Source organism: Lissotriton vulgaris, chromosome 12 (assembly GCF_964263255.1).
Source record: "Lissotriton vulgaris chromosome 12, aLisVul1.2, whole genome shotgun sequence".
NCBI classification, from domain to species: domain Eukaryota; kingdom Metazoa; phylum Chordata; class Amphibia; order Caudata; family Salamandridae; genus Lissotriton; species Lissotriton vulgaris.
The window spans coordinates 298,062,936-298,080,899 of NC_141700.1; the positions used below are offsets into that span (position 1 = coordinate 298,062,936).

Consider the following 17,964-nt stretch of genomic DNA (forward strand, 5'->3'; position numbering starts at 1 on the left):
AAAAATGGCAGGAGATCACCAACCAGAAGCTATCCAGGTTTAAATATCTACAAATAAAATGTTGCCGCCACTCGGCTGGGGTAGGCATTGGTTCCTTGAATGAACTAGAGACTTTGATGGCTAGCATTATCAAAAAAAAAAAAGTGGCTAACTGGTGTTGGATTCTGGTGGATTTAGCAGACGGTGACTCCAGACTACCAGTGGACCTGTGGGGAAGAGACTTGCCGGTGACGGAGCTAGAAGACTTATGGCAAGTATCCTGTAACACTCTGTACTCCACGGTTCGCGTTGCAAATTTAAGGAAGAACCACCTTTTCTGTCTTCACATGGCTTATTGGACTCCTCTAAGGCTGTCTAAATTGGGAAAGGAGTTAAGCCAGGATTCTCTAAATGCGATCAAGAAAAAACGGATGATATCCACATGTTTCTGGAGTGTCCTGGGATCCATTGTTTTTGGTCAGATGTCAGTGACTGTATGTCTGGGGTACTCGGTAAGATGCTTCAGGTAACTGGTTTTCTTTGGGGCTTTGAGAGAGTTTGAGCTGGCACCAACTAATGTAAGAAAATGTGTCTTTTATTTGGTGCTTCCTGCTTGTAGAGAGAAAAGTGGATAAAATCTGTCCCCCCGACTGAGGTAGATTGGATTATTTTTGTAAAATATACGATCTGGTTAGACAGAGCTTCGGAAACAAGAGAAATTAGTTTTGGGTGCTATGTGAACAGTGGGTAAATGCTCTGGATTCAGATACAGTCCTATGATTAGGCCTTTATTACTTCACTCTTCTGGCGGATATCTCACAATGGCGTGAGTAGACCATGGATAGAGTAGTTCTGTGTAAAGTGCTTTGCCCTTGGCTCAAAAACACTAAGATCTCTGGTCGGTGCTTTGTCAAGGGGGGGCCCTAGAGTATGTTTTATCTTTGTTTTGCCAAGACGAATGAGGACTAAAAAAATAATTTGCCATTTTGCTGTGGAAAGGTTAGTAGCCCCATTGGCTAACATGGGGTTACCAGCTGGCATCCCAGCCTGGCTAACTTCTGAATGGGACTTCCTAACTTGGTACTATAAAGTATCAAATTAATCATGGCATTGAATCCGACTTGATGTCCAAGTAGAGATACTCCACTGGATTTTGATGATCAAGGACACTAAAAAGTCTTACAAATATGCTGTATGTTTATAAATACAAAAACAACAAGTGATGGACCGAATGTGGATCAATGTCACACATTCCCCCAGTCAAAGGATCTGGGCCCAAATCCATCGTTTTTTTGCACTCCACACCACCCTGGGTTAGACAATGGCGATATGCAAATCAGCTCTGACCCTGTTGCCCCATGGGAACAGTCCAGTCCGAACTACAAAAGCCATGTCCTTCCCAGAACGGAATCAAGCATCCGAGGACCGGACCGGTTTCGAGGTAACACCTCTCATCAGCCCGGCTAGCTTGACTCCAAGTGGTGTGGAGTGCCTGGGACCCACGTCTGGGCATCCCCAGCGCACTTAGGGCGGCAATTGCAAAAACAACAAGTGATGGACCGAATGTGGATCAATGTCACACATTCCCCCAGTCAAAGGATCTGGGCCCAAATCCATCGTTTTTTTGCACTCCACACCACCCTGGGTTAGACAATGGCGATATGCAAATCAGCTCTGACCCTGTTGCCCCATGGGAACAGTCCAGTCCGAACTACAAAAGCCATGTCCTTTATGTTTATAAATAGTTTTTGTGTCTCTTGTGTGACGTTCTTATTTCGTTGTTTAGTGCTGTTAAATGCTTTACACAAAGTTCCTTGGCCAAGCCTTAGATGACTTAGACGCAGTGGTCGGAGCGACCACTGCGCCTTCATCGGCCTGGTCGCCCCCACGCTCCTCGTGCCTCCTGCTACCTGGTTTCTGCCTGCTGACTTCTCCTACGCCGACTGCTTCTTCCTGCAAGCGCCCCAGTCGCTGCTGAGCCACCCGCCATCCCGCACTCAATTTTCCCGCCGCTGCCTCCCTGCGGCCCCGCCAGCCGATTGGCTCCCACGCTCCCGCCACCCAGCACTGCACCCGCCAAGCCGACACCCAGCAGCAACCACCTCCAGTGCATCCTGCTCAACACCCGCTCCGTCCACAGACACACGCCGTGGAGCTCTGGAACCTCCTCGACTCGACAGCTCCAGACGTCGCCTTCCTCACGGAAACCTGGATGAACGCCTCCTCAGGGCCGGACATCGCCATCGCCATCCCGGACGGCTACAAGATCACCCGGAGGGACCGCGTCAACCAGACGAGAGGAGGCATCGCCATCGCCCACAAGAACACCATCCGAATCACGACCAACACGGACGACACCCTCACAGCCGCCGAACACCTGTATTTCCAGATCCACACCGACCCCAAGACCACCCTCAGAGGCACCCTCATCTACAGACCGCAGGGACCGCGCACACAATTCAGCGAAGACATCGCCGACTTCATCAGCCCGCTCGCCCTCCCCTCCACCGACTACATCCTCCTCGGGGACCTCAACTTCCACATGGAGAACAACAACGACCGCAACACCACCACCCTGCTGGACAACCTCGCCAACCTCGGACTCAAGCAGCTGGTGACCACCCCCACCCACTACGCCAGCCACACGCTTGAACCCGTCTTCTCCTCCAGCAAGGACATCTCCTTCAGCCACGCCACCGGACTCCACTGGACGGACCACAGCTGCGTCCACTTCAGCTTCAAAAGGAACACGACCCACCACCACCAGCAACAGGCTCCACGCAGAAGCTGGAACAAGATCACAGCCGACCAGCTCGCAGCATCCCTGAGGCAGAACCCTTCCGCCACCTCAGCAAACCCCAACCATGCCGCCATCAACCTCTTGAGGTGGATCAACAACTGCGCAGACGACCTCGCTCCACTGAGGACCCCTCCCAGCAGACCCAGCAGCAAGAAAGCTTCCTGCTTCACCGACGAACTCAAGAGCTCCAAGAAGTACTGCCGAGCCCTCGAGAAAGCCTGGCGCAGAGACCCGACACCAGACAACATGACCACCCTCAAGCTCGCCACTCGAAAACACCACCACCTGATCCACACCACCAAGAAAACAGCATTCAAGGAACGACTGGACAACAACGCCCACAACAGCAAGGAACTCTTCAACATCATCAAAGAGCTCTCCAACCCCAGCGCCGGAAACAACGACATCACCCCATCGCAAGACCTCTGCAACTCACTCGCCTCGTACTTCCACAACAAGATCGCAGACATACACAACAGCTTCAGCACACAGCCGACGCACCCTATGACCGCACCAGCACCCCCCACCACCACCCTCCGCGCCTGGACCCCGATCAACACCGAAGAGACCATACGCACGATGAACTCCATCCACACCGGATCCCCAACCAACCCCTGCCCTCATCACGTCTTCAACAAGGCAGACTCCGTCATTGCACCCCATCTCTGAGACATCATCAACGCCTCCTTCGACACCGCAACCTTCCCGGAGAGCTGGAAGCATGCCGAACTCAGCGCCCTCCTAAAGAAACCATCAGCCGACCCCACCGACCTCAAGAACTACCGCCCCATCTCGCTGCTCCCGTTTCCTGCCAAAGTCATCGAAAAGACTGTCAACAGACAGCTGGCCGCCTTCCTCGAGACAAATGGATCCCTCGACCACTCGCAGTCCGGCTTCCGGGCGAACCACAGTACCGAGACCGCCCTCACCGCAGCCACTGATGACATCTGAGCCCTGCTTGACAACGGCGAAACAGCGGCCCTCATCCTCCTGGACCTCTCCGCAGCGTTCAACACTGTCTGCCACCGCACCCTATTGCAACGCCTCAGCAATGTCGGAATCCAAGAGATGGCACAGGAATGGATCGTCTCCTTCCTCGCCAGAAGGACACAGAGAGTCCGCCTCCCCCCGTTCAGATCAGAAGCCACCGAAGTCATCTGCGGCGTACCACAAGGATCTTCACTCAGCCCCACGCTGTTCAACATCTACATGAGCTCCCTTGTGGCCATCGCACGCCAACACAACCTCAACATCATCTCCTATGCCGACGACACCCAGTTGATCCTCTCCCTCACCAACGACCCCGCCACCGCCAGAACCAACCTTCACGAAGGGATGAAAGACGTAGCCGAGTGGATGAGGAACAGCCGCCTGAAACTGAATTCGGATAAGATGGAAGTCCTCATCCTGGGATCGTCACCATCCGCCTGGGACGACTCCTGGTGGCCTCCTTCCCTGGGCAGAGCACCCAAACCAACGGACCACGCACGCAACCTGGGCTTCATCCTGGACTCCTCCCTCTCCATGACCAGACAAGTCAACGCCGTCTCCTCGTCATGCTTCAACATCCTACGCATGGAACGGAGGATCCCCACCGAAACCAGTAAGACGGTCACCCAAGCCCTCGTCACCAGCCGACTGGACTACGGCAACTCCCTCTACGACGGAACCACTGCCAAACTCCAGAAAAGACTTCAGCGGATTCAGAAAGCCTCAGCATGACTCATCCTGGAATCCCCCGACGCAGCCACATCTCCGCACACCTATGAAACCTGCACTGGCTCCCCGTCAACAAAAGAATCACGTTCCAACACCTCAGCCACGCACACAAAGCTCTCCACAACCAAGGACCAAGATACCTCAACGACTGCCTCAACTTCTACACTCCCACCCGCCAGCTTCGATCGACCAGCCACGCCCTCGCCGCCGTCCCCCGCATCTGAAGAGCCACAACGGGAGGAAGGTCCTTCTCCTACCTGGCCGCCAAGACGTGGAACTCCCTCCCCACCCACCTCCGCCTGACCCAAGACCACCTCGCCTTCAGGAAGCAACTTAAGACCTGGCTGTTCGAGCAGTAGCAGGCCCCCCCTCCACAAGCGCCTTGAGACCCTACGGGTGAGTAGCGCGCTATACAAATGCTTGATTGATTGATTGAGCCTTACTGCTCGCAGCCACAGCTACCCAGAGTTGAGCTAAAGTTAAGTAAACAAGGCTGACTGGACCCAAAATGGTATTTGCGAGTGTACTCTATGATAAAGCCCCACAGCCATATCATAGTTTACACCCAAATCCTCACAACATCTTTATCTATTTGAGGTCGTTTTGGGGTCTTAGCTGGAGTCTGGTCTTTGCCATGGCCTCAATATAAAATATGCCTTTTTGGTAGACTTATCAAACAGGCGCAAGTAGCCAACATTTATTTGATTTTGGTTGGGCGATTCTAGAGTGGCCTTCCCACATTTGTAGGTGTTGTCTTACATAGCTCGAATGCTTGACATGTGTTAGTAGATTTCTCCTCTTTCATTAGCATTGAAGTGGTATCCTGTTTGTTTTTTGCATTTTTGCATATTACTCTATAACATTTATTGTGAGTCCTATGATACAAAAAAGAGGCAATCCTAACTTCTCCTGAGCCCTGCCTATAGTCATCTTGGTCCTGGTTTCTTTTCTTTATTCTCCTATTTGCGGCTTGTCACATCCATTGTGGCAGTACTGCTTGGGGATTACAAACTGAAGTGGAAATCTAAACATTTGGTTCATTGTTAAAAAATGGTTTGGTTTGTTGGTTAGTATTTTGAGGACATAACTCACACTCAGAGTGGAAAGGTAGTAATGGTGACTTTGTGCATTGACGAGTAGCACTTTGCTGTGCAATAATTTCTTTCCAATCTCTTTCTTGCAGAACAATGGCCCAGAAAACTTCGAACGAACATGTATTAACAAAGATGACTTACCGTTTGCTGAGCCTCACACACACCTCAGTGTCTCCAAAGAACAGCTCAACATTGTGGTCAAACGCAAGCAAGGGCAAGGTTATTTGGAGAATGAGGGAGAAAATGTATACCCTGAGTGGGAAGAGAGTGAGGCCACATCTCCCATCTCTACAGTCAGCACACCAAAAAAACACCAGGTATGTCAATAACAAGGTTATTTACTTTTCAGCATTTTTATTTCACTGTTTCTTAGATCATTTGGAGCAGCCTGTCTGCACTAATTTTATCATTTGTATGTGGTGATGCAGAGAAACCAAGGGTGGGCCTGCCTGTCTTCCATTTGTTGAGTAAACACATAGTTTTAATTGTATTACTGAATCTTTACAGAGAAGGCATCTCCTACATTTTGTGAACCCAGTGCCATCTTCACAAAATTGTCTCTAATGATGGGCAGTGCAATGCAGCATAGGAATCTATAAAGTAATGTAACAGTAACACGTTATTTGCCGCACTCGGAAATTGCAAAACCTGTAGTGTAGAGCTCGAAATAAAAAACGCTACTTCTGAATGGGGATAAGAGAGCACTGATTGTTCATTGCAATGGCACTGGGAAGTACTAGCGTTCTCACTGACTGGAGCTGTTATTATGTTGACCTCTGCTCCATACACCCGATTATTTAATGTAAGCATACAGAACACCCTCAGAGGTGCCTAGTAATACCATTGTTCAAAGAATGTTTGTATTTGTGAGTTAAGGTTACACATTTGGCAATCTCTTACATCACAATGGCTGCTAGAACAAGAATCTCTTTCCTAGGAAAATTACAAATTTTATACATTTCCTGCATTCATTATTTCTTTTTACGTTCCTGCCTTCCATTTTTTCATGCAAGGAGACTACGAAACACATATGCATTCTATATGTTGTGGAGTCTTGATGCAATTGCCGTGCTTATCAAATTCATATTATTTATTGCTTACTTAATAGGAACAATCATAATACTAGAATAAAAAGAAAGCAGGAGGTCTCATAGACATTGTATTATATAACTGTTAAAATTAAGTACTCGGAGGCAGAGGTGAGTACAAAGTCTTTATTCTGTCATCCACTCTCCATAACTGACAGGCTAGCCAACATTCTAAAGCCAACTCTGACGGAACGTTTCAAGGGAAGGAAGGGAGGAGGGGCAGTGGGGAATGTACCAAGGGGGGAAGGGGAAGGAGAGGAAGATTACAACACATCTCCCTACGGCACAGGGAAAATATAGGTTGATATTGGGGAGCCTGAAAAATGCTAAAAAACTCAAGAGTGCATGAACATGTGGCCTAGTGGTGCGGGGATTAACGCAACTGCGCCATACTATGAGGGAAAGAATCAAAACAGGATTTACATTTACACTGATGACTCGAATAAAGGTAAATTAGGGGATAATAGTTTTGACAATCGGATCTCTTCCCCTGATGGAAGCAAAAGGGGTTACTCCCGTGACCAAGTCGGAAGAGGTGTGATATGCCCAAATGCCTTCTCTTAACAGTTTATCCACATCCAGATTGTTGACAAAAGCTAGTTGTGTGAGATTTTAAATCAAGAGAATTGACTTTTGAATGGGGTAATTGTCCCTGTGGCAATGTAAGGAATGCCTTCATTTCAATTGATGAGAATTTTACACCATTGTTAGTGACTATGGAAGCTGGTACACCTTCACATGCAAATGAGTCTCTTAAGAAGTCGATGAGAGTTCTTGTCGAGATGTATGACACAAACTTGTATTTGATCCAATGGGAAGTGTAGTCAATGAGTGCAATCAAAAATCTCTTCTGGACTCCCAATTGAACCATGGGGCCGATTAATTCCAATGCCAGATTAGTCCATGGGATTTTTGGAACTGCTGTAGGATTTTCGGACATGGAACAAATTTTCTCTATATGCAAACTTGTAACACATTCAGTTTCTGTTAACCACTTGGATGCTATGCATCTTCTGGCACTTCAATGTAATTTCCATTGAAATCAATGGAAACTCCATGACGAGTTACCCTTGTCATTAGCACTGAAGGGGTTAAAGTATGACACATTCCTGGCATCCCCCCTTCTACAGGAGCTTTCGAAACTTGGTTTGTGATGATGTTCACCCCCACGGGTGGTACACTGCAGGTAGTACTATTTACATTGTGGCCTTTTCCAGAGGACAAATCTGGATATATATTAACATTTCTGCTGGTTCCTTCCTCCCGCTCAGCTAGGAGGACTTGATCTTTAATATTTGGATCGAGCACAATCCCCAACTTGCTTTGATGATGCCAACCCAACAGATTGGAACCTTTGCTTACCATGTACACTTTGCCATGTGTAGTTCTCCCTTTGAATTTAATACACATCGTCAGCATCCACTCTAATGGAATGTTTTCTTCAGCATATCCTACTGCTGAAATGTCAGGTTCTAGCATGTTGAGACTAGAGGTATCAAACAGATCATTTATGACATCTATATTAAATCTATGGGCTTATTATTCACAAAAATGGTGCATTTGAGATATTCAATAGATCTGTGATCTTTGGAGTGTCCGGGAGAATTTAGAGATTCATGACATTCCATAGCTTTTACTTGGAATACGCACTTAGGGGACAAGTCCCCTTCACTGTAAACAACTTTCACTGACTGTTCTCACCATTTTTGCAAACTCTTGCAGGGTGCCCCTTCTTCTTGCATCTAATACATGTGACATTGCGGGCAGTGCAATGAACATCGTTTGCAAGATGATTGCTGCTGCCACATCTATAGCATTTTAACCCTTCCGTTTCTCTGACTGATTTGTCAACCTTGACTTCTCCGAATCTAACCTTGAGCACCTCGTTATCACTGTAATCATCCTGTGCACCACTGGTATTCCAAACATTTGCAATGAGCTCATTGGGAGTCTTCATTTCTTTGATACACTTAACAGTGTGTTCTATAGATACTGCTATGCTAATCGCTTCTTTTAAGGTAGGGATTTTTGCCAGGAGCTTTTCTTGTATGCGACTAATATTTGTGCACCTGACTAGTTGGTCCCTGTTAAGGGAATCAGTGAGTTCACCAAAATCACATAGTTTGGTCAGGCCTCCGAGTGCCGCTATGTAGTTGATGACAGATTCCAGTTTACCTTGGACACGGGTAAAGAATTTATGCTGCTCCAAAACTACGTTTACTCTGTCACCAAAATGCATCTCTAATTTTAAAAGGGTAACTCTAAACTCAACAATATCCTCCTCACCCACTTCTAGCTCCGGTTCAAGTAAGGTGTCATATATCTTTCTACCTTGAATGCCTAGGTTATGTAACAAGATATGTTGCTTGTGAACAGCAGAATATCTTTGGAACCTATGGCAATAAGGTATGAGGTAAACAAATGAATCCATTCCTTCGAGTGAATTTCCGGTTACCAGTATTAGGGTATCTTTCATAGATTCACATGCCTGAATCATTCTCCGTCGTCGGAATGGGAGTCCCCAGTACATAAATAAAGTAATGTCTCATTAGACATATAGAGTAATAGGCCAAAGGCCCCACATTAGTAACCTTTGGTAAAAAGGACCAAACTCTAGAGAAGAGCCAATCAGCAATCACCCCCACTAGAACCTTCCTGGAAGGAGCTCCTGTTCCTCAGACTTTTTACTGCACGTCCTGCTAAGGGAGTCTCCTCTGAGCTCTGCTCAGTTTACTTCTCATCTGGTTTTCCAGTGTTTTTCTGGCTTTATATTTCATTTTCTGACTGAAGTTCCTTGGTATCCTCATGGCTGAGACACCTAAGAAGGGACTTTTTAGGTCCTGTGGTTCCTATGGGAAGAAGAGACTACATGTAGATGACCAACATCAAGATTGTCTCTACAGCCTCTATCCGGACCATTCTTCTAAGGATTGCAAGCTATGTCATACCTTCTCCACAAAAACCCTCAAAGATCGGGAGGGGCGCCTGTTAATATGGCTATAAAGGCTGAAAGACAGAGACCAATTGGAGTCTTCTGAGGAGAGTGAGGGCTCTTCAACATCCTCTAAAGCCTCTCAAAAAAGACCAAGGGTGGCATCTCCGGGCCCTTCGTCAAAGGCTCCTCAAAAGAAGATACTTAAGAAGTCTTCAGAGGTCCATTCTAAGGCTCTACCATCGAAGGTGTCCTCTCAGGAAGTTACCACCTTCAAAAAGCCTTCTTCCGCTTGTCGTCGACGACAACTTCAGCGACGTGGAGATCTGTGGCTACAGCCTTATGTGTCACTTAGTCTACGGCAACTGTCTCCACGTCGATGGCGACGTCGTCATTAACCTCGTCGACGACGACAACTCCATCGTTGATGACAGGTAAGACTGTGTCATCGACCATAAAGATCAAAAAGACAACGTCGATGTCGAAGCAACCGTCGACGCTGCGATCGCGGAAGACTGGGTCGTCGACGAGCTCGACGACGAAGTCAACCCCTTCGACGTCCACACCATTGTCGACAAAAACTCAGTCGGGGGAAACCATACCGTCGACGAGATCTCCATCAGTGATGACGACAGTGTCGACTACGACTCCTGTCGATGTTTCACCATCGACGACCGCACCGTCGACAGGCTCGTCCAAATCTGAAAAGCACTTATGTGGATCTAAGAATTACGCAAAAGACGTTGACGCCGGCCCTAACATCTCCAAGTAGGGTCCAACCACTGCCTCCAGCATGTCTTCTGGAAGAGGAGTATTCGGATGAGGGAAGCATGTTTCAAACGGCGACAAGCCCCTCTGAACCCAATGTAAAATATCAAAAAAGTTCAGATGAGGAAGACCAGTATCAGGAGAAAGAATATCAACCTCCTCCTCCACAAATGGTTTGTCTTCCAGCCTCCTTGGTTACGGATTTACAATAACTCATTACAGACTACAAACAGAGGTTTGCAACATCTCCTAAACCTCAACCCCCGACGGTGTCTCCACCACCAAGACCACGGCCTCCACCTTTAAATTTACAACCGGAGTCTGTCATTTTGCCGCATCCTCCATCTACTGATAACGACGAGGAGGAAGATCAGCATGAAGAGGGGGAACTTCATGACAACCAGTCTAACCATGATGAATGGGACGACTACTTCATGCCCTGTCCTGCTTCGCCAGTGCCTACACAGGCTGACTCACCACCTGAAGACATCGGGGTTCCATAACATTTTTGAGAGAGCAGCTCAACGTTTTCAAATACCCATGACTTCCCACCAACAGGTTTGCTTCTTGTATGATTTTAAGGAGCCTTTCAAGAAGTCAGTGAGATCTATACACATATTAGAATACTTATGGGGTCAGGGGGTAAAGATTATGCAAAATCCTTCCTCTGTACCACCGGTGTTGCCTTGCCTGGATAAAAAATACAAGGTGCCTGATTCTGCACCAGATTGTTTAATAGGACATCTCAAGCCGGACTCGGTTATAACGTAGGAGGCTCAAAGAAAGTCCAAAAATTCTTCTGCCCCCGTTAACAGCTTCGCCAGATAAAGAAGGCCAAAGGTTGGATAACATCGCAAAGTGTTTTTCTTCAATGTCTGCATTGACAGTAAGAGCGTCCAATGCTTTAGCACTATTGAGACGATACAATAGGCAGTTATGGGCAGACATAGCTCCATACCTGGCAGCCTTACCTGAAGACTCAAAAGAGGAGGCTAAGAAGATATTGCTTGAAGGGGAAAGCTCAGCATCGGAAATAATAGTTTGCGCGATGGATATCGCGTCGACTGGATTTCGTCAGCTGGCTGGCGTAGCAGTATTAAGACGACAAGGTTGGTTGAAGGCAACTTATTTTAGACCTGAAATTCAAACGAAGATCTTGGATATGCCCTATGATGGCCAGTTTCTTTTTGGGTCACAAATTGATGAGTCTCTCCAGAGTATAAAGAAAAGACACAGCCAGAGCTTTAGGAACCCTCCAATTTAAAAATACTTCCTTTCGTGGATCAAGAGGGAGAGGGCAGTCCTCTTTTAGAGGTGATTACCAATATTGGTCGTCCTACTCTTCTGGTCAACAACATCGACCACAGTATCAACAACATCAGCAACAGCAGCAATCCTCTTATGGTAAATCATCCTTTCGTGGAAAAGGTCAACAAAAAGGCACTGCTCGACGACAATGACCCTTCACTTCAGCCAGTCTCCAGTTCATCTCTGCCCTCAAAAATTGGAGGAAGATTCTCCCATTTTTAAACAAATTGGAAACAAATTACAACGGACCGTTGGGTTCTGCAATTAGTTCAATTCGGTCATTCACTGGAATTTGTCCACATCCCTCCCCAAACCACTCCCCGACCTATGCTTCACAAAAACCTACGTTTACTTCTCTGGGAGATTTCTCTTATGCTCCAGAAAGGAGCGATAGAAAGAGTTTCTCGTTTTCAACGGGGGAAAGGATTTTACTCCCGTTTTTCCTCATTCAGAAAAAGGAGAAAAAATGGATACCAATTTTAAACCTGAGATCCCTCAACAAATTCTTGAAAAAGCAGTTGTTTCTGTCACGGTCCAACGGCTCCTCCGGATCGAATGATGCTATAAGGGTTCCACCTCCAGCTTTCTCCGTGCTCAGGAAATAAATCTGACAGAGCACGATAGTAAGCAGGCGAGGGATAAAGGGTCCGGGACTGGAAACGAGGGTAGATGAGGTCTCTGTAAGGATACAAAGAACACACAGTAAGACGAGAATCCTATGCTTCCTTTTCCCTAATGAATTCTCTCCCTTCTGACCACTTCCTACCTGATACGTCTCAGGACCTCTCTCTTCTACCTGTGAGATACTTTCTCTCCACGAATACGTTTTTTCTGGAAAACACAAGAATACGCACACAGGTTACATACACTTCTCCCCCCGCTAAGCTGAATACAAATCTTGGCGTGGTGTTCCTATACCTACCCGTTCTTTCCCAGTCCCTTGTTTTAAAAGGATTCTACTAGGGCCTTAAGGTTATGGATACCAATGCCACAATTTCCTCGGAAACCAAAAGAGGAAAATGTTCGACGGTTCTGGTTTGATACCAAGTACACTCTTCACCAGATAATACGAGTGGTATGTTCTGCCCACACCCCAGCAATTTGGCAACTCTTACAAGATACTGGATCCGAAGAAATGTTCCTCCGAAACCTACCATGACCCCATGACCATGAGAGGGTGCAATCCCACGTCTCTCACGTCAAACGGATGGAAAGGGGCGACCATTCGGTCCCCCCGAACGTATGGCAGAGTACCACGATCCCCCCGGGAAGCCATCTTGGGCGGGAGGCGAGTCTCGGCTGGTATGCCCGAAGCGGCGTAGCCGGGGCGCGCCTTTTCCCGCCCTGGAAGTGGGCTGGCCTAGACACTGACGCGGCCGGGCCACGCCCTCGGGGCAGGCCGGGGCGGGTTTACGCCCGCCCTGAAGACGGATAAAAAGAGCAACAAGCCCAGGAAGCATCCTCTTGTTCCTGTGCAATTGAATGTACTATTTAGGGCAAGACATGTCCCGGGGGTGATGAACCAGGCGGCTGATGCGCTTTCTCGTTTTCATATGCAGGCCTTCTGGGGTTTTCTGCCCACAGCGGACCCGGTGGCAGCACCCTTTCCCGAAGCTCTCTGGTCTCTCGGTGCCCAGAACTACAGAACCTCGTGGGAGAGAGTTTAGCACCCAGGACGAGGAAGGCATATGAAGGGGCGTTCCGTTCCTATTGGGCCTTTTTGGGGGCGGCTAGAGGGGAGCTTTGGGGCCAGGAGGAGTTGGTAGTGAAATTCCTGCTGTCTTTACGTCACGCAGGCAAATCAGTGGCTACGGCCCAGAGGCATCGGGCCGCCATTTCCTTTGTGGCTAGGGCTCATGGGATCCAGGACCCGACAGCGTCTTTCGTTGTGCAAAAAGCGCTACGTGGGTGGCAACGCCTTGAGGGTCGCAGAGTAGATGAAAGGCGCCCGATAGGTTTGGATAGGTTGGCCCTGTTATTATCTAGACTCCCTGCAACATGTTCATCCCAGTATGAAACGGTGTTATTCCGAGCCGCTTTTACGCTGGCATTTCATGGGGCTATGCGAGTAAGCGAACTAGTGGCGAAGAACAAGCAGGACGTGATGGGGGGACTGTGCCGAGAGCACGTTCAGATCAGAGGGGAGACAATGACTCTCTCGTTCGTCAGGTCCAAGACCGATCAGGGTGCGATGGGTGATTGCATAATCATACAAAGGATCCCCGGGTCCTCCATGTGCCCGGTGAGTTGTGTAGAGGAATATTTGGCACAAAGGGTGGCATCATGGGGGGGGACCTTGTTGAGACACGCTGACACCACCCCACTGACGAGGTTTCAGTTTCAGCGGGTGCTTGCGATGTCGATTACTGCTGCGGGCTTGAACCCGGGCGAGTTTGGGACCCATTCCTTTCGGATAGGGGCTGCTACAGAGGCTACAGCCAGGGGTCTGAATGTCGAACAAGTTAAACGTGTGGGGCGTTGGTCCTCCAATTGTTATAAGAGGTATGTGCGGTTGCACATGTTGTGAAGCTGTAATGATGTACTCACGCTTCTTGTTTTTGTTTGGTTTCAGTTGCGCAAGCCTACGAGGCGGGGCGGACTATGCAGTCGACCCAACACCGGGCCAGCGGTCAGACTTCACCGGCTGTGAGAAAGGAGGTGTGGGTCGTGGGCCACTCATACGTGAGGCGTGCCGCGGACGTATTCAAAGCAGGTGACATGATTCACGTGGCTGGGGAATACGGGTACAGTGTGTCCTTCTACGGAAAGGGCGGACTCTGTATTGACCAGTTTCAATCATTTTTTGAGGGTTTGCTAGGGCGGACGAGGTCACCGCCGGCTATAATCATAGTACATCTTGGGGGCAATGATTTGGTCACCACTGGTAGACGACTTCTTCTTGAGGCGATGCTTTCCACTGTAAGTTGATTGGCGAGGAGAGTTCCAGGGTGCACGATTGCATGGTCGCATATGATCCCACGAAAAGTATGGCGGGGGGCTATTTCTGTTTCTGCTCTGAATCATTCAGTAAGGAAAATTAATAACAAAGTGAGTAGATTGTTCCGTTCCAATACACTGCATTCTATTTCGCATGGTTGTATTACTGGTGACAGTATGTATTTGGGGGATGGTGTTCATTTGTCCCGGGTGGGGAACGAGTTACTCATAGGAGACTGTATAGCTTGGCTAAAGACTTTAAGACATGACCTTTAGGTAGGAGTGTTGTGGGGGGTCCGGATAGCCGGTCAACTATCCGGCCTGTGGCGGTAAGGTCATGATCGGTGAGCACTAATTGGAAGATCCCTATGAGTGGGCGTCACCCATTACGGATGGGAGCGCTCGAGGGAGGTGGCCATTGGCCCCTCAACGGGGTAGGCGGTCCCTTCTAAGGATGGGCCGCCGAAAGGAAAGGAAAGGCGGTCAAGGCCCCTTCCTGGGTAGGAGGGGCTACAGCCCCCTCCTGGAGAATTTCCCGGGGCCAGGTCATCTGCGACGGCAGATGCGGTAAGTTGTGTGGGGTTTGGGGGGGGGGTCTACGCTACCTTCTAGATACCTCACACGATTCCTCGGACGACCTTTAAGTGGCGTCGAGTTTATTGGGGCCCCCGTCAAGTCAAGGGAAATTGGTAGTTGCACTCGAGGTACACCTCTGTGCGGTCGCCCCTCACAAGTGAGGGGGATACTTCTGGTTTAGGGATCTTGACACCGGTTACGACCTTGCCGTTGGCCCTTAAACGTTAGGATGTACAATTTCAAAATTTCAAGTTAAAGGTTTTGTAGGATGTTAGTTCGGCTAGGAGAACCTTTGTATTAGAGAATATGTTAAGGTTAGCCAAACATCGCAATGTGGTAATGAAATTGTACATAATATGAAACTGTTATTTTAATGTTTTAATTTTGTTTCATATTTTAATAAATACGGCCGGGAGGGTCACTCCCTCCTGTCTTCCAAAAGTTCAGAACTGTTTCCGGTTTCCCATCCTTGGGGATTGTGTTGAGAGGGGGTGGCGGGTATCTCAGCCATATGGAAAGGGGCGACCATTCGGTCCCCCCGAACGTATGGCAGAGTACCACGATCCCCCCGGGAAGCCATCTTGGGCGGGAGGCGAGTCTCGGCTGGTATGCCCGAAGCGGCGTAGCCGGGGCGCGCCTTTTCCCGCCCTGGAAGTGGGCTGGCCTAGACACTGACGCGGCCGGGCCACGCCCTCGGGGCAGGCCGGGGCGGGTTTACGCCCGCCCTGAAGACGGATAAAAAGAGCAACAAGCCCAGGAAGCATCCTCTTGTTCCTGTGCTCTGAAGCTGCACCACCTCGCTGCACGTGAGCTCGAGACGGAACGAAGAGCCAATTTTGACCCACCCACCAGCCCCTGAGGACAGCAAGTGGTTTTGAATAAAGTTTGATGTGATAACTCTTTTGTTTGCAGGTACCGGATTATTATCGTGATAATTTTGAATATGCAATAAAGAAATGGTCAATTGTGGTATGTTTTGCAAATAAAGTAATCCTGCTCTAGTGTTGATCAGTAGCATGCTTTTAATAAAGTGGTTGCTTTTAACTGTCTTTTAAGTAATTTAGTCATTTAGTTTAGAACTGTCGTATTTATTTTGGTCGGGCGGTAAGGTCATGATCGGTGAGCACTAATTGGAAGATCCCTATGAGTGGGCGTCACCCATTACGGATGGGAGCGCTCGAGGGAGGTGGCCATTGGCCCCTCAACGGGGTAGGCGGTCCCTTCTAAGGATGGGCCGCCGAAAGGAAAGGAAAGGCGGTCAAGGCCCCTTCCTGGGTAGGAGGGGCTACAGCCCCCTCCTGGAGAATTTCCCGGGGCCAGGTCATCTGCGACGGCAGATGCGGTAAGTTGTGTGGGGTTTGGGGGGGGGTCTACGCTACCTTCTAGATACCTCACACGAGTCCTCGGACGACCTTTAAGTGGCGTCGAGTTTATTGGGGCCCCCGTCAAGTCAAGGGAAATTGGTAGTTGCACTCGAGGTACACCTCTGTGCGGTCGCCCCTCACAAGTGAGGGGGATACTTCTGGTTTAGGGATCTTGACACCGGTTACGACCTTGCCGTTGGCCCTTAAACGTTAGGATGTACAATTTCAAAATTTCAAGTTAAAGGTTTTGTAGGATGTTAGTTCGGCTAGGAGAACCTTTGTATTAGAGAATATGTTAAGGTTAGCCAAACATCGCAATGTGGTAATGAAATTGTACATAATATGAAACTGTTATTTTAATGTTTTAATTTTGTTTCATATTTTAATAAATACGGCCGGGAGGGTCACTCCCTCCCGTCTTCCAAAAGTTCAGAACTGTTTCCGGTTTCCCATCCTTGGGGATTGTGTTGAGAGGGGGTGGCGGGTATCTCAGCCATATTCAAACGGGTTCCAGAACCGATCAACCTCTTGTCGAATAGAGAGGGTGCAAATCCAGCGTCTCTCTCGAGAGCCACAAAATCCCAACACCAGTGAACAAAATAATATTACCAAAACAGTGTCGCACTCGGGAGGGTGAAATCCGGCGTCTCCCCGAATACACAAAAGAAACGTGTCCAAACAAAGTTCCCGAAATTCACGAGAGGGTGCAATCCTGCGTCTCTCGGTTCGGGTAGATTCAATTTCCCAAGAAAGGTAACCCCGCAGCCGCGGGTTACGGAAACACACAATGGAGCACTAGTAATCCAGAATACAATCCCTGGAGCTCTCGACTCTGATCTCCGAAAAGACAAAATTACGTGCACCGCACTCCAGTTCTCACGGGTTTTTATGTCCTCATCCCGACTCGATGCTCGCTGAGCTTTCTGGGAGTTGTAGTTCCACTATTACTGGGTAGGCACAGGTCGGATCCTGACAGTATGCCCCCCTCCACCGTGCCTCCTAGCGCCCGGCTTCCCGGGGTGACTGCGGTAGAAAGCACGAACGGCTCTTGGAGCATGAACAGCCGTACTCGGTTCCCATGAATCATCCTCAGGTTGGTACCCCTTCCATGAAATGAGAAACCACAGCTTGCCCCGGCGGAATCTTGAGTCCAGAATCCTCCGGACCTCGTACTCCAACTGCTCGTCCCTCAGAACCGGAGGAGCCGCTGACCTTTTCGCCCTCCCAGCGGGTTTCAACAAGCTGCAATGGAATACTGGATGTATTCTTAGATGCCCCGGAAGTTTGAGTTTGAATGCCACCCGATTGACCTTCCGAAGTACAGTATAGGGCCCAATGAAACGAGGATGGAACACGCTGTGATAGCGGAACCGAATATTCTTAGTCGAGAGCCATACTC

The 17,964-nt window shown here is 48.7% G+C and overlaps 1 protein-coding gene across 1 annotated transcript in view; it reads left to right on the forward strand.

Moving 5' to 3' along the window:
• The window catches only part of LOC147674007 (uncharacterized), a 640,165-nt gene that overhangs the window by 463,006 nt on the left and 159,195 nt on the right, over positions 1-17,964 (forward strand). Inside the window, exon 16 of the mRNA XM_086945549.1 lies at positions 5,682-5,909. Within this exon, the coding sequence (XP_086801675.1) occupies positions 5,682-5,909 (228 nt within the window). The remainder of the gene's footprint in view (positions 1-5,681; positions 5,910-17,964) is intronic.